The sequence below is a fragment of the Leiobunum rupestre genome, chromosome 3 (assembly GCF_980474605.1).
Source record: "Leiobunum rupestre chromosome 3, qqLeiRupe1.1.hap1, whole genome shotgun sequence".
NCBI lineage: Eukaryota > Metazoa > Arthropoda > Arachnida > Opiliones > Sclerosomatidae > Leiobunum > Leiobunum rupestre.
This window is the reverse complement of record NC_143386.1, coordinates 2,983,402-3,005,669: the sequence shown is the minus strand read 5'-3', so window position 1 is coordinate 3,005,669 and position 22,268 is coordinate 2,983,402. Positions and strand designations below refer to the sequence as shown.

Below are 22,268 nucleotides of genomic sequence, written 5' to 3'. Positions count from 1 at the left end.
CTTTAAGGTCCGGAGGTGGCGCTCCTGAAGGCCGACGAAGACAATAAAAACCAAGCTTTTGATTCGCGCCAATACATGGATTTGAAATTCTTTGGGTAGGCAGCCTGGTGCGAGCGTAGTGAGCGCGGCGAGTGGGCCATCCCATGGAGCTTATAGAAGCTCCATGGCCATCCACTGGCGATCGCGATCTAGCAGCGAGTGCTCGAAATTGATCCGAAAATTTTGGCCGATAAACAAATTGCGAACATTTTTTATGTGCGAAATGTATAGGAAATATATCGGTGGCGCTCCAACAAAACCAGAGGCAGATATAAGACGTCAGATACCAATATTAACGGGCTATTATTGCAAGTTTTTCTGAAGTAATCTGGCAAACCTGTGAATATTAGTGACGTCTGCTCTCCATTAATTTACGTTCTGTTACTGTTAGGCTTATTGATTGAAGTATTTTGAAGTATTTCGAAATGGATCTTATTTATGGTTTTTGGAAAGGTGATAAATCTACTTCAGAAAATAAGGACGATAAAAACAAAACTGATGATGCAAGTAGTCAAGTAGAAAATGAAGCGGCTGATGATAAAATAGATAATACGAATGCAAGTAGCCCAGGCTTAGCTTCCGATTCAGCGAAAACTAACAATCAGGTAACTAGTGAAAGCGAAATTATTTCCGAAGTTGATGAAGCATCAGCTGGAGGAAAAGCTGCGCAGTTACAAGATGCTTCCCAGAAAGCTTACGAATCTGCCAAAACATTTGGGAGTAAGTATTTCATCTGTGTCTTATTTTATGACTTGTGTAAAAATGCATAACTCTTTTTAAATATGACCAATGTGTTTGAAAATACATGGTTGAGCATTGTAGGAAATAAGCTTACGTATAGGAGTACCCCACCAAAATTGGAGAAGTCCAGTGTCATTGTTTCCTAAACGGGCGGCCACCGCAGTGGCTCAGCCCCACCCTTGAAGCTCAAATAAGTGTTACATTTTCTCTGTAGTAATATATAATTAAAGTACTCCACTAGCCTTTTATGGTGCTGGTTTCATTTAGAAGTTAAATCTGCTCAAAGTACAGTAGAGCTATGGATTACTTTCACAGCTTCGATTATTTTTGTGATAATTTAAAGTGAATTTCATTAAGTAAAGTACTGGTAAATTAGGTTTTCTGTCTCTCTCCCACCATTCTATGGCATAATAGGGTGACAGAAGCGGAGGAGGAGTAGTAGTAAAATTTACTCTGTATGATTTTTAATAATAATCAATCTGCTTAGGCCGTTTTGGCCAATGTGAAGAATAGCCCCCCCTATTATATTTCGATTTTTATTCGATTTATTGGTAGCATTTTTTACGCTGAATTTAATGGTGTATTAATTATTATCCGCAAACATATAAATTAAAAGTTATCAGGAATGGGATTTTTCAATTTTCACTGGTATTATCAGGAGATTTCACTGGCTGTTCTACCCCGAGATAGAGTAGGACACATGAAAACAAACTTTCATTTTGGTCTATACTATTTAAATATCAATAAATGTTTTGGGCCAATGTGAAGAATTGAACATCAATTAACTATTTTACTTTTCCGCGTATTTGGACAATACTTGATGCGTTGAACATCAATTAACTATTTGGGCCAATGTGAAGCATTGAACACCAATTAACTATTTTAGTTTTCCGCGTATTTGGACCATACTTGATGCGTTATGGCTAGGTAATGTCCTCTAGGTCGCGTTATAGGCGGCCCATGTATTTCCCGTTGTAAAAATTGCTGGCAAGTAACAATTTTACATTGATCATATCTTTTTAAACAATAAATTGCGATTAAAACTTTTTGCATTGTTAAAAAATCCCGGTCTTTTAGGTACATATCATTAACATATTCAGTTCCCTCCCAAATCCCTTATTTGTAAGAGTTAAGTATAGACTACACTACCACTACAAATATCATTTTCAGTATTACTCCTTAGTACACACCAAACATAAAGTTTGATTTCACGTGTCCTGCTCTGTCTCGGGAGAAAAAGTATAGAACTCACATTAAACCTTGGAGGAATAAAACAAGTATACAGGAGTTGCGGAGAGCTGCGAAATCGGTTTCGTCAGTGACCGTGAACTCGTGCGAGACGGAGGGGTTCAAACGCGACTAGCGCCAACTGCATATGGAATTTTGCAACTATTATCGTTTTATATCATTGTTTTCGCGTCGTCTGGTTTGTTTTATTCCTCCAAACAAATACGAGTCATTTTGGAAAAAAGCGCAAAGAATTTAGAAATGTTTCAAAACAAACCAGACGACGTGAAAACAATGCTGTAAAATGATAATAGTTGCAAAATTCCGTATGCAGTTGGCGCTAGTCGCGTTTGAACCCCTCCGTCTCGCGCGAGTTCACGGTCACTGACGTAACCGATTTCGCAGCTCTCCGCAACTCCTGTATACTTGTTTAATTCCTCCAAGATTAAACTATTGTCGAAAATGCATTAAAATTGACGGTTTTCAAAACGCGTTAACTTAACTAATTATCATTTGCGGTTACTAAAAAAAATACCTTCGTACTCCTTACACACTGGGCTTTCATCTAAGAAAATAAAAAACCAATAAAAGGAGGGGGGCTGTTCTTCACTTTTGCCAGATCATCTTAACATGTTACAAAATCATTATCCTCGATTTCTTCTTCTTCTGACAGATTTCCAGAAAATTCCAATGAATCTGGTTGGTTCGGTAGTAATGGTTCAAGAAGTAGGTTAATAGCATCTTTAGGAAAATTTAAGAGTGACGTTTCTGTAGTATCCTCTGATAACCGAACAACAACATTTATGGATCCGACGAATCAAGAGCTAGACCAAATACATCGCTTAAATTATCTTTTCTTCTAGTTTTTCGAGCATGTCGTTCTCTATCATTTCAATATACTTTTTTCCTAGATTCGCCAGCTTGCTAGCTCAACATTGCCATTAAAGCAGATGTCTTTATAATTTCTTCACCGTTAATAAGTATCTTGTGCAGAGTGACTGGCATGTAAAACCACGGATATTCCTCAATATATCTTGTGGCAAGTTGGCCTCAGTATATTCAAAATTTTGAAGGGTCAATTGGGAAAAATGATGAAATGACGCAAAGAATGACGTGTACAGTGGCGTAGCTGAGAACACAGAGGCCCCCCTGCAAAAATTTCTATGGGGGCGGACAATCAGCTACGCCACTGGACGTGTATCATTTCAACTAGTCATCAATCGATGTTCAGTATATCGGAAAACATTTCTTGGTTCTCAGGCGAAAATGCTCTTTTTGCTGTATTTCCGTCATTGCTTGTTCCAACACCGCCGGGATTTGGATAGTCTACTTCAAGGGACAGCTTTTCCCGCAGTAAAGATTGTATTGTACGTTTCCTCTGAATTAAAATTGGATTGTTTGCGCCACCTTTTATTCGCCAGGTTTTTAAACCTTCAATGTTACGGTATCCCAAATTAAGGCAAAACTCAAAAAAACGAATCCATGCATGAAGCAGACTAATTCTAAAATTGAACTGTTGTCCATCTGTTTGATATTTCGACGGAGGATTTAATAAATTAAATTTTGTTTTAGTTGCACTGCGTAACGAACAGGATTGCTGAGATTTCACTTAGAACTTTTCCATCAATTATTGTCAAGTACAGAATATACGAGACGGTCACACTAAGACTTTTCGTTATTGATGATATCATTTGTTGAAGCTCTTCAATTTGTTGTTCCACCCAAGCTTTTTGAGACAAAATTGAATCTTTAGACTCTTTTAAAAATTGTATTCTTAGTGGACAGCAAAATATAATCGACTGTGGAGATGGATTATTCCTAATAATATATCCTGAAGTTGTGCTAGTTCATATGGGAATCATAGTAGTTACATATAGGATAGGGCTTCATCTGAAAAACCTGAACTGTTGAACTTTTGCTTGTATTGTGATTGTCCTGTGCTTCCGTCAAATCCCCACGATGCAATAAACATAAGATAAATATTTTCCACTTTTGTAGCTTGAGCATAACATGTTAAAACTTCGGCTTGTAGTTTTAAAATTTGAAGAGTTGTGTGATCTAAAAGAGCTTGTAAGGATACAGATGCTGCGATGTCCGTAACTTCGATCATCTTCGGGCTACACTCCGACTTCACTTCAAGGACCTTGGAATATGGTGGGTAGTAAAAAAGGGGAATGTTTTGTAATGGCAAGACTGCCATCCTCACTACTTCGGTACTTCAATAATAACTTAGGTCATTTCTACCATTTTTCACGTCTCTTATGATTCATTCAATTATTAATATGCTTCTAAGTTCAAAGTTATCGTTCTAAATATTAAGTTAAACGAGCATTTTGACAGTCTTTCTTTTTGAAATATTACGGTCAGTGAAACTTAGATGGTGCCACGTGCTCCAAAAGGGATCATGATTTACGAATATCATAGATATTCGTTTCCCAGCAACATGCCAAAAACTGTCACTCTACATAATCAACTATCAACCAATCCAGTGTTCCCTCCCTATTATACAGTTTTGAAGGAGCAGCGCCCTATAAAAATAAAACTGTCAAGGTATAAAAATGAGTTTCTTGAACTTTTGTTTAATAGTCACCTGATTTAACGGCACTAAAAATCGCCAGATGACTTGGGCCTAGCGTGGTGCCTTGCTTATTAGTTTATCGGTTTATTATACTTTTTATCTGAGGTTCCTCTCAATTCCAGCGTGTGCACTTCAACGGATCTATGGTTAACAGTTCAAGTTCTTCTTGAATCTAGCATTATGGCACACACACACATATTAGAGTTTGAGACCGACCTATTTTCGTTAGATTAAAAGTTTTTACTAGCTGAATACCTTTATGACCTGCTAGGATCATTAAAGAATCTAATTGTAAATTAAAAAAATTATGGTTAACTTGACTTAAGTTGGCTTGAGAAATTTCCGTATATGAGATTCAAAAAATTTTTAATTATAAAAATTGAAACTTGAGCTAATTGGTGAAATTTCTAAAATTTTCATAACGTTCAATTTCCAAATAACAATAGCGATATAGGATATATATATCGTAGGGACTTTTTTGAAATGAACTTAATACCTTTAGAAACCACACAAAATTTTGTGGCTTCCAAATCTCTTAAAATGGTCAGTGAAAACGGAATTTGAATCAAATTTTTTGACAACCATGCTTTTACTCCAAATTCCTGATTAGAACAGAAGCAACGAGCTGCTACCAGTTTTTCCTGGACTGCTCACGAGCACTGTTAGAAAACCTTCATTTAAGACTATGACGAAATATTTCTTTAATTTTCATTTTCAAGGATTTTACTTTGATAGTAGGTTTAAAAGGGATTTGAAAATTTCTGGGTAGTGACTAGAGCTCAAATCCATATAATACCCTCCACAAAATTTGTGCTCCTGTACCCTACGATAGGAGTTTTCCTTAAGTTTACTCGAGTTATTTCATCAAATCTTCTTTGGAAGAATTATCCTCCACTTAGTTAGGAGTAATATTTACGGGATAGTTGAATTTTGCATAAGACAATAGCAATAGTCTCCTGTGGACTGTTCATAATAAAAGGCTAGTAATAGCGCTGCTGGTGGCGAAAACTTAAATTCATTGATCTACCATCGAACATCATATTTTATATACTTTTCTTTTCTAGGTTTTCTCTACAATGTGGCAGGAAAAGCAGGTCGCTCGGTTTCTGAAACAGCTAAACATCTTAAACATACCGTTGAAGAAAATGTAAGTTTATTAACTCTAATTGTATGGAAAATGTATCTAATTTTTTTATTAAATTGTTTCAGACAATTCTTGGTGATTTTAACAAGGAACAAGAAGCCTTTTTAAAATCTAAAGGTTCTAAAGACAGCGGAAATCCCCCTTGGGTTGGCTGTGTTGATGAGGAGTCTTTGAAACAGCAGATACTTTCACTTTCACAGGTAACCATTGCATGTATTGTGACAAAGACAATATCTGGCAACCCTGTGCTGTTGCTTTTTGGTTATTTGTTGGTTCTGTCAGCACTGTAACGGAACTGGTGGTTTTTTCATCTTGCGCTGACTTGCTGGTCAGATTCTTGTTTTCCTTTCTTGGCTTTAAACAGACCTCTGTAACGGTTGTCAAAATTCTCATTACCAACTTTTGAGTTTTTTTTATGGACTATTAGAAGAAAGTATATATTTTTTTGACCTACTTAGGCTCTTTATTCGTTTATTTATTAAACAGCAAACCCTAGGCTTAAGGAATTCTATAGGATTTGTGGGGTAATAGAAATTTAAAACTGGGTATGTTACTTTTTGTAGTAAAATGCAAGTTCATTAGGTTATTAGTTCGCATTAGTTCAGGTAATGTAATAAGGGATGTTTATAACACTAAATCTTCTGATTTAATTCCCATTTAATATAATCCCTATTTTATTAATTGTTTATGTAATTCTACTCCCCTTTTTGTCTGAATATCAACACACCAGCGCATGTCTGATTTTTTTATATTTTTTTGGATACTCTATACGATACTGAACATTTCTGTGAAAAAATTGTTTTGCGGAAATAAAAATTTATCTGAGATATTAATTTTTGAAAATTAGCTTTTTCTATATTAACTAATGACACATTTACTAATGTTTTAGGCTTTGAGGTGTGCCCTTGTGTGAGTTGCACTTGAGATGATTGCATGTGTAGGATGAGCTGCCCCAAGTATCTAATATGTATAACATAGGCCTAAGTGGTCCCTACTAATTCAACATGTAAATAATGTGTGATATTTTAAACTTTTACTCTTACGGAATAAATAATAATATACCTGTTACTAGAAATCATGTTTGATTTATCCGCCTACTTTCAAACATAAAATTTGTTTGAAGGTAGCAGCTACCTTGCACTCGCCTGCTCCTTGACCATGTAACTATAACATTTAACTTCCGTAAATAAATATTGGATATGTATTTATTTTAAGCCCATCGCGTGTCCTAATTCACCTACAACTATGAAGCGGGCCGAATAATCCAAAAAAGCGGACATGCTGTGGTATTTTGCCCCGTCGTGTATCCTACTTCGCCTACAACAATTCAGCGGCCCGCATATTAGCGGAAAATAACGCTATAAAACGTCAATTTTACATAACTAATATCTTTGCGAATTTCCATTTCCGCAAAATAATTCTGTCACAGAAATGTTCAGTATCGTCTAGAGTATCAAAAAAAACTGACATGCGTGTGTTCCTTTTCCGTACCATACTTTCGTTTTAAAGATAAGGATAAAGAATTGCCAAAAATGCCAGTAATGGCTATTTTATTCAATTTCTGAGAAGGAATACTTTTGGTTACTTCTTTTCTTAATTGAATTTTTATCTTAGGAGTTTCGTTATCTTTACCCCTGGGTTTTGATATTTTATGACTGTTATTGAAGTTGTGTGCAAAAGTGCTTGGTATTTAACCTTTGACTGAAAGTGGGTTCACCAATAACTGGTGCCCCAGCGTCTTAATCATTCAGTCCAAACCAATTGTTTTTTTTTATTTAACCAGAAGGCTTAATTGACCAAGGAAAATCTATATAGACCAAAATATTATGTTCCTATTATAATTATTAAAAAAGGTAAACTTTACATATTTAATATAATAAAAGATATTTGATGTGGCGTCTAACCGGTTTCGAAAAGCTTAGCATTATCCCAAAAAGACATACGCCTTATGTTACATAGTTTAGTTGCATTATAATATTTCTGTAACATTAATTTTCTCAGTTTTGTAAACGTAGGCCACCATCACTACCATCTGAGTTGTAGTCTGTGTAGGCTTGGGTCGTTACTATGCCATATTCATTATGTTTATTTCTTCAAATTTAGGATAAAAGAAATTTTGTAAGGAGTCCTCCAGTTGGTGTTCAGTTTAATTTTATTTTCGATGAAATGTATCCGGTAGCAATGGCAGTGTTAGAGGAAGATAAAAATTTACAAACTATGCGCTTTGAGCTTGTTCCAAAAATGTAAGTATATTATTTAGGTTTCTTAATATATAACACAAAAAATTTGCCGCTAATTAGTGGATATGAGTAAACTGAAAATGCTAATTTGCATCAATTCTTTTAATTTTCACCATGCTTCCCAAATGTATTTTTGATTTATTGGTTCAAAAATATAGATATAGCTAGTGGGGTGGTAGAGTGGTTATCACTCCTCACAGCAAGAGGAGCCGGGTTCGATTCCAGCTTTTGGCACTGGGTGAAAACTTGGAACCACTCCTTCTGCACTCTTACGAAAAAATAATTTGTCTAGGAACTACTTAAACTTGGTTTTAAGTTTGTGTTTGGGTCAGATACAAACTAAATATTAATTAAAGCCAAACTTACAACCAACATGTTATTTTCTGTTTACTAAAAACCAATTAATACAAACTTTAAAAAGAAAAAGTATTTTCCTGCCAACTTTATAACAACTTATTACCCCTTTAACTAGTTGTTCATTAGGGCAAGTTATCTCCGCACTGGTTAAAGGGGTTTTTCCCCGAGTTGTTTGGTTTCCCCTTTCTATAAAAACTTGTAGAGGTTAACAGCAATAGTTAGTGTAAGGAGCTATTGGCTCCAGTGGCATGAAGGGTGTTGTTAAACATTTGTGTTCGAGTTACTTTGGCATTTTAAACTGCATTACTCATGTTTCACTCAGCTACTTATGAGCCTTATTTGTTTGTTGACATACGTAGTACCCGTTTTGGCCACGTGATTGCGTCTCCATTTAGGTGGTGGGTATATAACAGCCAGCAGAGGCAGATAAACGATCATAATCTCATAGCTGCTTGTCCACTTAACCTGCTCTCATGTCTTCTGCTTAAGTATAATAGTTCTACTTTAACTTTTGCAAGATGTCTTTATTAATTATTGTATTTTATATCTTTAACCAAGGTCGTTTATAATTAAATATAACTTAATTTTAATTATTAAATTATTGCCGTCATATAACAAACAACCTGTTTAAGCCATCCCTTACCAAAAAATAAGTGGTCTAAGAACTATTTAAGTTGGTTTTAAGTTTGTATTTGAGACAAATACCAACTAAAAACCTACTTAAAAACAACTTAATACCAACTTAAAACCAACTAAAAACTTACTTAAAATGTTACTTAATAAAGACCACTTAAAGCCAACTTATAAATATGTAATTTTCTGACCATTAAAAACCAACTTAAAGAAAAGAAAAAACCAATTTATTTTTTGGTAAGGGATTAAAAGTTGTTTGATGACTTGGGCTTACGGCGGTGCCTTGGGTATTAGCCTTGCTGATTATTATAAGCACAGCCATGCTTTCAGCTTGGTTTTTTTTATTTCAGTTTAGAAATATTAAATATTGTAATATTTCTGTCAGCCTTAAAACGTGCTAGGTGTTTTAATTTTGGTTTAGCTTGGCTGGTGCAAGAGAAAGTACGAAACGTGACACAACAAATGTGGGCTGCGCAGTTGCATGGAAAACAAAGAGAAACAAAGCATGAAATGCCCAATGTCACGCGCCACAAGAAAGTGATGCAACACGGGTCTCTGGGCAGTGGGCAAAATTATAGCGACAGTTGTTTTTTGGGCGTGTGGGCCAAAACTATAACAGGTAGAACCTCAATACCTTATTATAACGTGGTGTAGCTACGGCACCATGGAATCACAAACCAAATTTTGTTGAGTTCACACAGTAACTGTAGAAACATATAAAGAGTATCCAAACAAGCATCCTCTTTCATTAATATAGATTTTATTAGTTTTAATTTAAACTATGAATGACTTAATAAGTATGTGGTAAAGAAGTTTGACAATGACTATTATAATGCGATGAATTTATTTTAATTTCTATTTGTTTTTTTTTTAATTCAGGGTATCCGAAGAAAATTTTTGGAGAAATTATTTCTACAGGGTTTCTCTAGTCAAGCAGTCAAACCAATTGTCTACCATGAATCAAGACAGAGGTAAATACTGGTTCCTGTACTATATCACATAAATGCCATTGCAAATGAATTGAAAATTGGGAAATCTGCTATGATAACATCCTGGGAGGTAATTTTATATGGGTGGTGTTAGTTATGGTTGGGATCCTCTTGTCTTAATTTGATGACCCACCATAGTCTTTAGTTGATGATTTTAAGTACAATCAATAAATTAGGACAGTGCAATTGTTGGCCAAAATTATTCTTAGCCAGCTAAAACAACAGTGTGGCTAGTGATGTAAAATACCCGGGTATTTATAACGCAGGGTAAAAACCTTAGGTACTTACCTGGGTAAATACCCAAAATACATAAATACCCAGGTGTTTATAAACACCATTTATTTCTTTGTTATTTTTTTTAATAATTTATTCAATTAAGAGTACGGTAATTGAAAAACCCACAAACACATCAATTTATGCTTGTATTAATTTTTAATTATTGTTTCTTTTAGTAACAATAACATATGAGATAAATATTAAATATTATTTATTCATTTTCTGGACAATCACTTGAAAGTTCAGTTTCTGCTGCCCCTGGCTCTCCTCAGACTCCTCATCACGACTATTTTATTAGCAGGCTTAACACTAACAATAACATGAGCAATTAAGGATTTTATTCATTTCATCGGGGCCATTAAAACATTTCCTTGATATGCTTTGTCATTTTGTTGACATTAGAATGTTTGTACTCCTTACACAGCAATATTTGAATACAACACCTTTATTTTATCTTTGTATAACTCCCAGGCTAGAAATAAAATAGACTAAAATAAGACTGCATTTAAAAAATGTATTTTGCCTAATTGCCTTACCTAATAAGTCCAAACAAAGCAAAAGATGTAGACAAGGAGGATAACAGATAGTACCACTCGACCCGTTACTAACTGACGCCCCAATCATTAAAACCTTAGTTTTGGGTATTAACCCGGGCATGGCGTAAATACCTATTTAAAAATAGCCTACCCACTGGGTATTTACCCGACTTACATCACTAAGTGGCCAGATTGTGAAAAAGCAGAAGACCTATTATGAATATAACATTGCATTTAGTTCCAAACAGTTTCAGAAGGGTTTTTGTAAGTCATCCTCATGAATCCAATTAACAAATTAAATATATCCTTAAATGGTAACTATTTTATTCTGGAGCAATTAAAATAAATTCAGTAACCATCAGTGTTCAAAATAGATAAAATAATTTTCTTATTGCCTATGTACATTGAATGTCTATTACAACAAGACTCCCTATTTTTAACATTTCAAGTCTTTTATCTTCTAAGTACATGTTAAATATTTGACCTTCAATTTTTACGTGTATTGTAATTTTTAATTTTATTTCAAATTTTTTTATCAAATTGCCCGAATTTATATTGCTGGGAAATGCTTTAATACAGATATAACATATTTTAGATCTCAAGCAAAATATTTGGTATAGCCACTTACCACATAAAAACACATTTCTCTTAAAATTGGCAGAATAAAAGTGTTTTGTGTACATGGTCTATGTTAATATTTCTATTAAACTATAATTTACTATTAACTCGATTTTCCAAATTGGCTGTTACCTGGTTTTGCCATGAGACAGGCAATTTATATGGGGAATATATTATTGGAGCAAAATATCCCTAAGTAAAACTTTTAGGGTAAAACTATGTAGGGTCTAAAACAAATATGAAAGGCAATATTTCTGATCCTGTCATTACATTGAATCTTTACAGGTAGTAGTCCTGATACTTCAAGTCGGTCTTCCATAGATGATGATTCTGATGAGAGCGTCAAAGGTTAGTTTTACTTTTCTTTTCAAACCCAAAGCTTATGGGGCAAAGTCTAATTAGATGTGTAACAGTGTGTGAGTAATTACTCACTTATTATCTTAACGAGAAACCCTGTAAATTTTTGGTAATGTTTTCTGCCACCAAATGGGTAGGGACTCCCTCAGTATCCCAGTGTATTGTTTAGAGTAATGCTCAAATAAATTGCCTTGAAGAGTAAGAGTATGCATGTTTCGAAACAATGTCATTTTATATTTCAACAATAAAATAAGAATTTTGAAGTGTTGAAACCGTACTAAATATCAAATAATTTACAAGTATCTATACATATCTAGAATGAAATAACTTAAAACGCTAATTTTTAATAATTTTTATATAATTAAGGGTCTATTTAACAAAATTTTAATTATTACCTACTTACCACAAAATGAAATAAGCAACATCTATTTATAACTTATGCCATTTGCTTAGAAATAGATTTTAATATTATCGAAATGCAGGCCAGTATATAGGGGGGGGGGGGGGTGCCAGGGGATGATCAGCACCCCCAAATGATTACTTGAGCATCCCCATTGCAACCCGACCAACCCAAGAAAAAATTGCTCAACTAATATATGATCTAAAACATTTGTATGTTAATCATAAAGGAGAGCTACATCACAATTTAATTTTACCAAATATTAAAAAATATGTTACTAAAGTTTTGAAAAATTTTGTTTTCTCGCATTTCACTGCACCTAAAGTTTAAATATTTCAATTTAAAAAATAAAATATGCACATTTTAGTATATTTACTAATTTCAAGAGTGGGAGTTACAAATTACGATTTTTAATAATAATAATAATACTAATACATAGTTTGCACCGAAGGGAGGGGCCTATGGTCTCCAAGGAAACTGGGAGGGCGATCAAAAATTCAAACCATTTCGCGCGTAGCTACTAAATAGGTAGCCATTTTGTTGGTAATCTCGTCAAAGCTACAAAACGTATTAGATTTATGCTTTAAAATTTTTAATGGGCCCTAAACAAAGCCAGATAAGATTCTAAGGCCGGGTTATGTAAATAAAATATCAAATTACGACAGAAATATCTACGAAAAGAAGTTAACAAAGCTTATCAAAGTTAGGCCTTTGCGGTCATCCTTTTTACAATTACCTTCGCTATCGAATAAAATAAACAATTTTCGCTCTTCCTTGGTAATTGAACTACTCGAACAATTTTTAACCAGGCAGATAACCATTTTTAACGTGAAAATAATTTCTTAATCATTTGAAAATAATTAAAATCTGCAAACAGACGATTGAAACTGTTCACCCTCCCGTTTTACTAAGAAATCTACACCAGAAAAATGGCGGCAAAGAACCGTTCATTCTTGCTCAAATTAAATATTTATTCTTGGTTCTTATATCTATACTTGGAACTGCGTCATTGATGACGTAGGGATGCAAACTATGTATAATCAGCTAGGCTATAATACCCAAGGCATCACCTTAGGCCTAAGTCATCAAGGTGGCTGGGTTACAATGCCTAGGAGGGTGCTGGCTAGCCCTTCATTCCACAAGAGCCAACAGCTCCCTACACTAACTATTACCATTAACATACACAAGTTTTTATTGATGGGGAAACTGAAGAGCTCAGCGGAAAACCCCTTCAAACAGTAGGGAGATAACTTTAAAACTAAGTGCAGGAGATGTTTTGACTTTTCCCCCAGTGCCACAAGCTGGGATCAAACCCAGCTCCTCTGGCAGCGAGGTGAAAGGGCTAACCACTCCGCCACCCCACTTTAGTATCAAGGCATTGGCGCCCCCCAAAAAACTTTGAGCTCGCGATTCCCCGAGTTTTGGCCGTTGGTTACGTGTCAGTCTAAATGTATGATCTTGAATTGGTGTGTCGAGTTGAAATTTTTTAGGAATTTAAAGGTTATTAAAACCTTAATCTGAACCACCCTTACCAAAAAATAAGTGGTCTAAGAACTATTTAAGTTGGTTTTAAGTTTGTATTTGAGACAAATACCAACTAAAAACCTACTTAAAAACAACTTAACACCAACTAAAAACTTACTTAAAATGCTACTTAATTAAGACCACTTAAAGCCAACTTAAAACTTACTTAAAATTTTACTTAATGAAGACCACTTAAAGCCAACTTATAAATATGTAATTTTCTGACCACTAAAAACCAACTTAAAGAAAAAGGCATTTTCCCACCAACTTAAAACCAACTTAACTAGTTTACTGAAATATGCTGACCACTTAAAACCAACTTAATATCAACTTAAATGTAAATACCAACTAAAAACCAATTTATTTTTTGGTAAGGGGCAAATTCAGAATAAGTCTCGCAGTTTAATTTAAAAAAATTATTTTATTCAAAACCAAATGGCAGGGAAACTGATATAAATAGTAACACTCGCAGGCTTTCCCTTTAAGGAAATATTATTCTCTTAAGGGTAAAACAGGGTTGGCAAGTTAATGTTCCGATATTCATGGTTAAAATAAGGACATTGTAGATCATATTTTTTTTCAAATAATTACTGGTGGAAATCTACTTATTGCCATTTTAGGCACACTAACTTGTTTTGGCAATACTCGGGTCTGCAAACTTAAGCTCATCCCTCTAACGAGGACCAGGAGTGCACTCCTCTGACTAAATAAAATTGTTAAGAAATAATTGATGAATCACTTACAAGTGCCCATCTCACTATCTGCATATCTGATCACCAGTATATGCTATTCTCAACCCTTGTGCCAGTTAAGGGTATTTGGCATACAAAGCAGTATAGATGCCACTATTCATATTGCTACAATGGGATATGAAGTAATTAATTGAGGATTGTATTCAATTCATGTCTCATTGGTAAATCTGTTAACTATTTGGTACTAAATCAACATTGGACAATGAAATAAATACAATATTTCCTATTTGATCACGAGGGGCAGTTCACTCCCTTATGAAAAAAACAATATAAACCAATTCGTTTCAAATTGTGACCAATTGGTCTCTCATTTGACTCAATTGGAATATGAGGGCTCTAATTGGGCATCAATTGGAAATACAAAACCCAACTTGAAAAAATCATATACCAATTGGAACTCACTGGTAATTATTGATTTTCCAATTGGAATATATGCACCCCAATTGGAACCAATGCATCCTCCATTGAGTCCAATTAATCCCCGGTTGGGATGGTGGAATACCAATTGGTACCAATATATCCTTCAGAAAAAACAATATACACCAATTGGTTTCAAATTGTAGCCAATGGGTCTCTCATTTGGCTCAATTGGAATATGATGGCTCTAATTGGAGATTAATCGGAAATACAATACCCAACTTGGAAAAATCATTCCAATTGGAACTAATGCATCCTCAGTTAAAGTTTGTTTTGTAAACCAAATGGGTTCTAATGGTTTCAATTGGAACTCAATGGGCTCCGAGTGCGACTGGGTTTTCTTTAGAGTACCATTTGGAAACCTAATGGGCTCTAATCATCAATGTAATTTTAAATGTCAATTTAGTGAAAATTCTAGCTACAGCCCTGGGTTAGTGATGGCCCACTGCCATACTTTTTCAGACATAATTACTGTCAGTAAAATTAATTTATCAAACAAATACCCAACTTGTTTTTTTTCTATTAAAGTCTCCTCAGATTTGCTTTATCATCCAACTAAACTGACTGTAATAAAATTAGATAAAATTTATCTTTAATATTTCCTTGAAAATTCACCCGTCTTAAAGGTAAATGCAAAAAATAATCAATCGAATGCTCTCCCTAATTACATTTCTTGTATTGTCACAGTCATATTCATTAACTTAAATTGTAAAAATATAATCTTATTGGCAAAGTGTTACTCAGTTCATTAACTATGATAATATCATAACCGTTGTGTTTAATTCAATACACTATGCGATGGTTAATTCCTATGTGAGTACGAAAACCACGTAACATGAAAAACATGTTGTGATCTTATACTGGGGTTTCTCGACAAGTGTACAAATAGCATAAATGTGTTGATATAATACCAATTTGAACCACTGTAAAAATGCAATTGAAACTAATATCCACCTCCATTTGGAACCACTATCGACCTCCAATTGGGACCACTATTAACCTCAAATTGGAACCACTATAAACCTCCAATTGGAACCACTAGAAACCACTACACTATAATTGGAAAATCTAAATATCCCATTTAAAAAAACAAAACCAATTGGAAAATAAATTCTACAATTAGAAAAATGAAATATCCCATTTAGAACCAATAAGCAAAACCAATAAACTCTACAATTGGAAATCAAAATATCCCATCCAAATTCAATAAACAAAACCAATTGGAAAAAAATACATACTACAATTGGTAAAACAAAATATCCCATTTAGAACCAATAACAAGCCAATTTAATCCATCAACAATACCAATGTGGAAACAAATGGGAATGGTCCAAAAATACAAGTGGAACCAACTAATCGTTACCAATGTGTAAAAAACAATTGGCTTCTATTGATTTTTTTGTAAGGGCTCCCATGATTAAATCTGCACTCTTGGTTGATTAAATCTGATTAAATTTAAAGTCTGTAGCTTTGGCTGTATTAAATTTAATCCGATTAAATTTAATATCTGTAACCTTGGCTGTATAAAATTTAATCCCCTTACCAAAAAATAAGTGGTCTAAGAACTTTTTAAGTTGGTTTTAAGTTTGTATTTGAGACAAATACCAACTAAATACCAACTAAAAACCTACTTAAAAACAACTTAACACCAACTTAACACCAACTTAAAACCAACTAAAAACTTACTTAAAATGTTACTTAATAAAGACCACTTAAAACCAACTTATTACCAACTCTGAAATATGCTGACCACTTAAAACCAACTTAATATCAACTTAAATGTGAATACCAACTAAAACCGACTTATTTTTTGGTAAAGAACTAAACATAATTATAGACTTTTGATAAAACTTCCATGATTTATAAGACTTTTGCTTTTGTATACATTATACCATGCCTATGAAGGGCCCATAAGTTTGAATTGGGCATAAAGGCCCATTTATTCAGCACAAGGCAGGGGCGGGATAAATCAAAATTATATCTACACAACCTGGTTTAGTAAAAGAGCAAATCCTAACAACCCCCCTTACCCCTATACAATGAGTCTTGCCATCTACGAAACAGTTTCTTTTAGCTCTTTTGAGCATACTCATAATCGGCACAATAAATCTGGTAATACATTATTTGTTCATTTTCAATTGGTTTGACATTTGAAATCCCGAAATAGCTGAGAGGCAAAATTTTCCATTCGTGAAAAAAAAGTTTAAATTTATATTTCAAAAGCAAAATATATACAAATGTATTAAAAAAGAACCGAGGGGTTGATCACTACGTGTAATCGGTGTACAAACCTGTAGCTTTAACTGTACTAATAAGAGTATGCATACCCTATTCTACCAAAGCTAATGAAAATTATGGCCAACGACAAGACTAAACATCTTGATACTATTAAGTTGAAAGATGGCAGTCATTCTTGGTCGGGTAAGGAGACTAACTCATATGTTAGATGTACACTTTCCTGACTCCAGAATTACGAACAGTACTGATTCTGACCCCCTTCCTATTAGGATTGCACGTACCAAAAGGGAGGACTGGGCAGTGGCGAATAAAATTGTCACGCACTCGAGGCTTATTTGGGCAATAAAGTCTTTTAAGCCCTATAAGTCTCCGGGGCCGGATGGGATAATTCCCTTTCTGTTCCAGGAGGGCATGGATATTATCTGACCAATGCTGAGAAGAATCTATAGGGCTAATTGTATTGCCCTTGGATATATTCCTAGCACCTGGAAACTTTCTAGGGTGATCTTTATTCCGAATCCAGGGAAATCTAACTATCTCGAGGCTTAGGCCAATCAGTTTGACTTAATTTTTTTTTAAAGATTTTGGAGAAATTGGTAGACAAGTATATTAGGGGAGAGGTTATTTCTCATATACCTCTCTCGACGGCTCAGTATGCCTACCAAAAAGGCATATCTACTGAGACTGCACCCTTACCAAAAAATAAGTGGTCTAAGAACTATTTAAGTTGGTTTTAAGTTTGTATTTGAGACAAATACCAACTAAAAACCTACTTAAAAACAACATAAGACCAACTTAAAACCAACTAAAAACTTACTTAAAATGTTACTTAATAAAGACCACTTAAAGCCAACTTAAAACTTAAAAAATAATATGTAATTTTCTGACCACTAAAAACCAACTTAAAGAAAAAGGCATTTTCCCACAAACTTAAAACCAACTTATTACCAACTTAACTAGTTAACTGAAATATGCTGACCACTTAAAACCAACTTAATATCAACTTAAATGTGAATACCAACTAAAAACCAACTTATGTTTTGGTAAGGGTCGTCATTATTTTTTAACCTTGATTATTTCTGCACTCTGAGTGAGTGATCAGTTACTTTACCATTTACAAAAATAAAATAAAAAAGGTGTATTTTCACAGGTATATGAACTTAAAACGTTTAATTTCTAGCAAAAAAGGCAGGAATTGACGACTCCCCCATTGAAACACCCAGCCATTCTGAGTTTGTGAGTGACACCTATGGCAAAAGCAAAGTGTCTGTAGAGGATATCAAGCAAGGAATGAAGCAGCTGGGGGTTACTAGCAGAGGAGGTGGTATGTTTAAGTTTTTGATTTGTTAAGATACTCTTCCATTGTTAGTTCCACATAAAATTATTTCTTCCCCATGCATTCGTTTTAATTTGCATCATTTAAAGGCATTAACTAATGTAAGTCTACTTTTTACTTAAATGTCATTGTTTGTATTTATTGTTGGTAGTCATGGTCATTAACTTTTAATGACCCAAAATCATTAGTGCTCAAGGATATTCATATAGTGACCCGGACTACTTTTTATGAAATAAAACCCAGACTTTCGCCTCACAGCAAGAGGAGACGGGTTCGATCTCAGCTTGTGGCACTGGGTGAAGACTTGACTCCTTCTGCATTGAGTTAACAAGTTCTCTCCCCACTGGTTAAAGGGGTTTCCCCTTCCATTAAAACTTGTTGGGGTTAACGGTAATAGTTACCCTTACCAAAAAATAAGTTGGCTAAAAACCACTTACGACAACTTGTATTTCAATTAGTTTTTCAGTTTGTATTTGGAACAAATGCCTACTTAAAAATAACTTAAATCATCTTTATTAATCAACTTATTTCCAACTAAACCAGAATCAACATTTACATTTAACTACTTAAAAGCAACTTAAAAATAATATGTAACTTCCTGACTACTGAAAACCAACTAATAACAAACTTAGTAAAAGAAGTATTTTCCTACCAACTGAATAACAACTTATTACCCCTTCAACTTGTAAGTTGAAATATGCTGACAACTTGAGCCTTCTTAATACCAAGTTAATATCAACTAATAATGTGTATACAAACTAAATACAAACTGAAATCCAACTTATTTTTTGGTAAGGGTAGTGTAGGGAGCTGTTGGCTCGCGTAGCATGAAGGGCTTACTACCACCCTCCTACGCATTGTAACTCTGCCACCTGAATTAATGGCTTTAAAAGTCGCTTGATGACTCAGGCCTAAGGTGGTGCCTTGGGTATAAGCCTAGCTGATTATTATTATTTGAGTGATTTGGAATAAAATGTGGATCTTATCAATTTCTACTTATGTCAAGGGCGTATAAACTTAATAATCAGGTGTATAAGTCATAACTAGAAATTCACTAAAGAAAATCAGCGTAAATCAATGAATAAATTTATTGTGAGAATTGGCAAATGTTTTCTAAAATCAGTTGAGTTGAATTTTTTCTGTTGACTACCACTTGGATTATGTCAGCCCAAGTTAAAGCTATAAAACTTGAGCCCAAGGAGTGTTATAGGATGCTATTTTTCGACATTCACGGAGATATTACTTTTTGAAAACTTTTCCATATATAGCTTTATGATAGATTATTTATAAATGCTATCTAAGAAAAAAACTATTTTTACATGCATCAATGTAAAAATAAATGGTAATGTAAATCTCGGTTGTTATATTTCCGTTTATTAAAATACGTAAAAAATTATCAACTTAATTAATTAAGTTGAAATATTTTAGAATCCTTCTAAACTTATTTTTTAGTAAAAATATGTAATGTTCGAAAAGTAAGTTAACTTACTTTTCTAATATTACATAATTATAACTAAAATGTATAAATAATTAACGGTTCGTCTTAACTCCGTACAAATATACTAATCTAGTGATAAAAATAATTAGGTTTTTGTGTCAAAACCTCCTCGTAGACCCAATCCTTTTACCCCATTTGACCATTTAAGGTTGCGTAGTCTGACTTAAAAATAATTAACGGTTCGTCTTAACTCCGTACAAATATACTAATCTAGTTAAGTCAGACTACGCAACCTTAAATGGTCAAATGGGGTAAAAGGATTGGGTCTACGAGGAGGTTTTGACACAAAAACCAAATTATTTTTATCACTAGATCGAAAATTTTAAAAATTTCAAAAATTTGAAATTTGAATCTTGGTAGTCACTTATTCGCTGATCCCCAAAATAGCTATATTTAGAAAAATTATTTTTTGACCTATATCGCCGATTTTGGTCATAATACATTCTCTGTTAAAAAATCTTTTTGGGGGATTGACTTTTAACGGAGTTACAACCAAATTACGTTACCCCCACTCCAAGCAATTTTGGGTTTTAAAATTTTTCAAACATTAAGTTGTTTTTCCTTTGAGACAACCGAATGATCTAGGTTGTGAATTTACTTTTAATTTATCCAGAGGTGTACTTCATGATATGTAAAAATTAGGATTTCATTAATTTTGAAATTTTTATTGCTGACCTGAACCAGCGATGCACTATTTGCTATTTTTATTCAGCCCATCGCTGGTTCGTGTTAGCTTAACTTCTTGTTCATTGTTATTCAAACCTAATCAAGTCGCGGAGAAAGCCCGTCCAGGGCACTGCTCTATCTGAATCCATGTCCATCCCGGCTGCCGAACAATTAATCAGCATATACGTCAACCGTCTTAGCCTGGATTTGTCTCCACGAGCTCTAGAAGATCACCTTCAGAGGTATGGAATCACCCCTTTTGGGCTATGCCTTCGTACCCTCTACAGGCAAGACTTCCAGACCTGCTTCTTTGATGTTAGCAAGGATCACTTGGACAAGGTTCTGGATCAGTCAACGTGGCCCGAAGGGGTGGCTTTCTCTAAAAGCGAAAAGGACTGCGGGAAACGTTCCCCAGCTCAATGGGGCACAAACACTTCCACTGATGGCCACCAGCTGGCAGCTAGAACCACCAGGTCTCTGCTCGTATCGAAGGTGCATTCCTCTGTTACGGAGGCCCAGATTGAATCTCACCTCCTTGCTTTAGGAATTCATCCCGTCGAGGTCCAGCTTGAGCCTAGAGCTGATCGAAGAAATTTCGTTTCTTTCATCGTAAAAATTCCCGCGCATGAAGCTTTCCTTGCATTAGCGCCAGAACGGTTGACCGAGGGTATCACCGTGGACTCATATCATCCTCCGGCCCCTCAAGCCAAATCGTCCGGGCTCTCCGTGACCCAGGACCCTCAACCGTCGTCGCAATGACTTGGTCGCGCCCAGCTCTCTCTCCTGTATACCAATGTTAACTCACTAAAGACCAAACACTATGCGCTGCGTGCTTATATCGATGCTCACAGTCCGACTTTCATCGTGATTTCCGAAACAAAACTAGATTCTACCATCTCGTCCTTCGAGCTATTTGGTCCGGATTTCGTGGTCTACCGGAAAGACAGAAACATTCACGGTGGGGGTGTATGTCTCGCTGTCAGTAAGGATCTCAAATCCTATCCCTTAGAACTAAAAACTGATATCGAAGCGGTAGCTGTGCGGGTGTCTATCGGTTCATCGTGTCTCCGTCTTTGCTGCATCTACAGGTCGCCTACAGCCACCCCAGCGTACACCAAGAAGCTCAACTCCCTCCTTGGTTGTCTGGCTGAGGGTAAATCGGATCTAGTCATCACCGGAGACTTTAACTTTCCCAGTATTACCTGGGAGACACAGACGAGTTCATCGTCGGTGGCTACGAGCTTCCTTCATTCACTTCTCGCCTCTCATCTCAGTCAGCGCGTCACTGAGCCCACCAGTGAAAATAACATCCTTGACTTGGTATTGATATCTGATGATAACATACTCGAGTCCATCTCTCACTTTCCGGGCGTCAGTGATCACGACTTTCTATTACTCAAACTTCGTGGGGTCCGTCCCCCGTCGCGGAATGCGCCCAGGTCGGTTCATAACTTCAAGGCGGATTTCGCTGCCATGGCTAACTCGCTCTCAAAACTAACCCTTCCGGGCACCACCTCTGTTGAGGAGATGTGGATCGCATTTACTGCCGCCGTTGGGTCAGCGGTTGTAGCCCATGTACCAATCAAGCATCTCTCCACTCGACACAATCTCCCATGGGTTGGCTCATCCCTTCGCCGTCTGATGCGCATCACAAAACGGCGGTATAACAGATCCCAAAAGTATCCATCTGCTGCCAATACTC

General features: G+C 35.2%; 1 protein-coding gene across 4 annotated transcripts in view; it reads left to right on the top strand.

Annotated features, from left to right (window-relative positions):
* The first annotated feature begins 376 nt into the window (after nucleotides 1-376).
* LOC149949106 (synapse-associated protein 1-like) overlaps nucleotides 377-22,268 on the top strand; it is a 34,438-nt gene continuing 12,546 nt past the window's right edge. For 2 of the 4 annotated variants that reach the window (XM_090167665.1, XM_090167663.1), the window contains exons 1-7: nucleotides 377-759; nucleotides 5,650-5,732; nucleotides 5,795-5,929; nucleotides 7,833-7,972; nucleotides 9,839-9,930; nucleotides 11,664-11,726; nucleotides 18,247-18,390. In XM_090167665.1, the coding sequence (XP_090023791.1) occupies nucleotides 465-759; nucleotides 5,650-5,732; nucleotides 5,795-5,929; nucleotides 7,833-7,972; nucleotides 9,839-9,930; nucleotides 11,664-11,726; nucleotides 18,247-18,390 (952 nt within the window). In that variant the 5' untranslated portion in view covers nucleotides 377-464. Of the gene's footprint in view, nucleotides 760-5,649; nucleotides 5,733-5,794; nucleotides 5,930-7,832; nucleotides 7,973-9,838; nucleotides 9,931-11,663; nucleotides 11,727-18,246; nucleotides 18,391-18,491; nucleotides 18,504-22,268 lie in introns of all 4 variants that reach the window. The other 2 variants (XM_090167666.1, XM_090167664.1) reach the window with 2 other exon arrangements.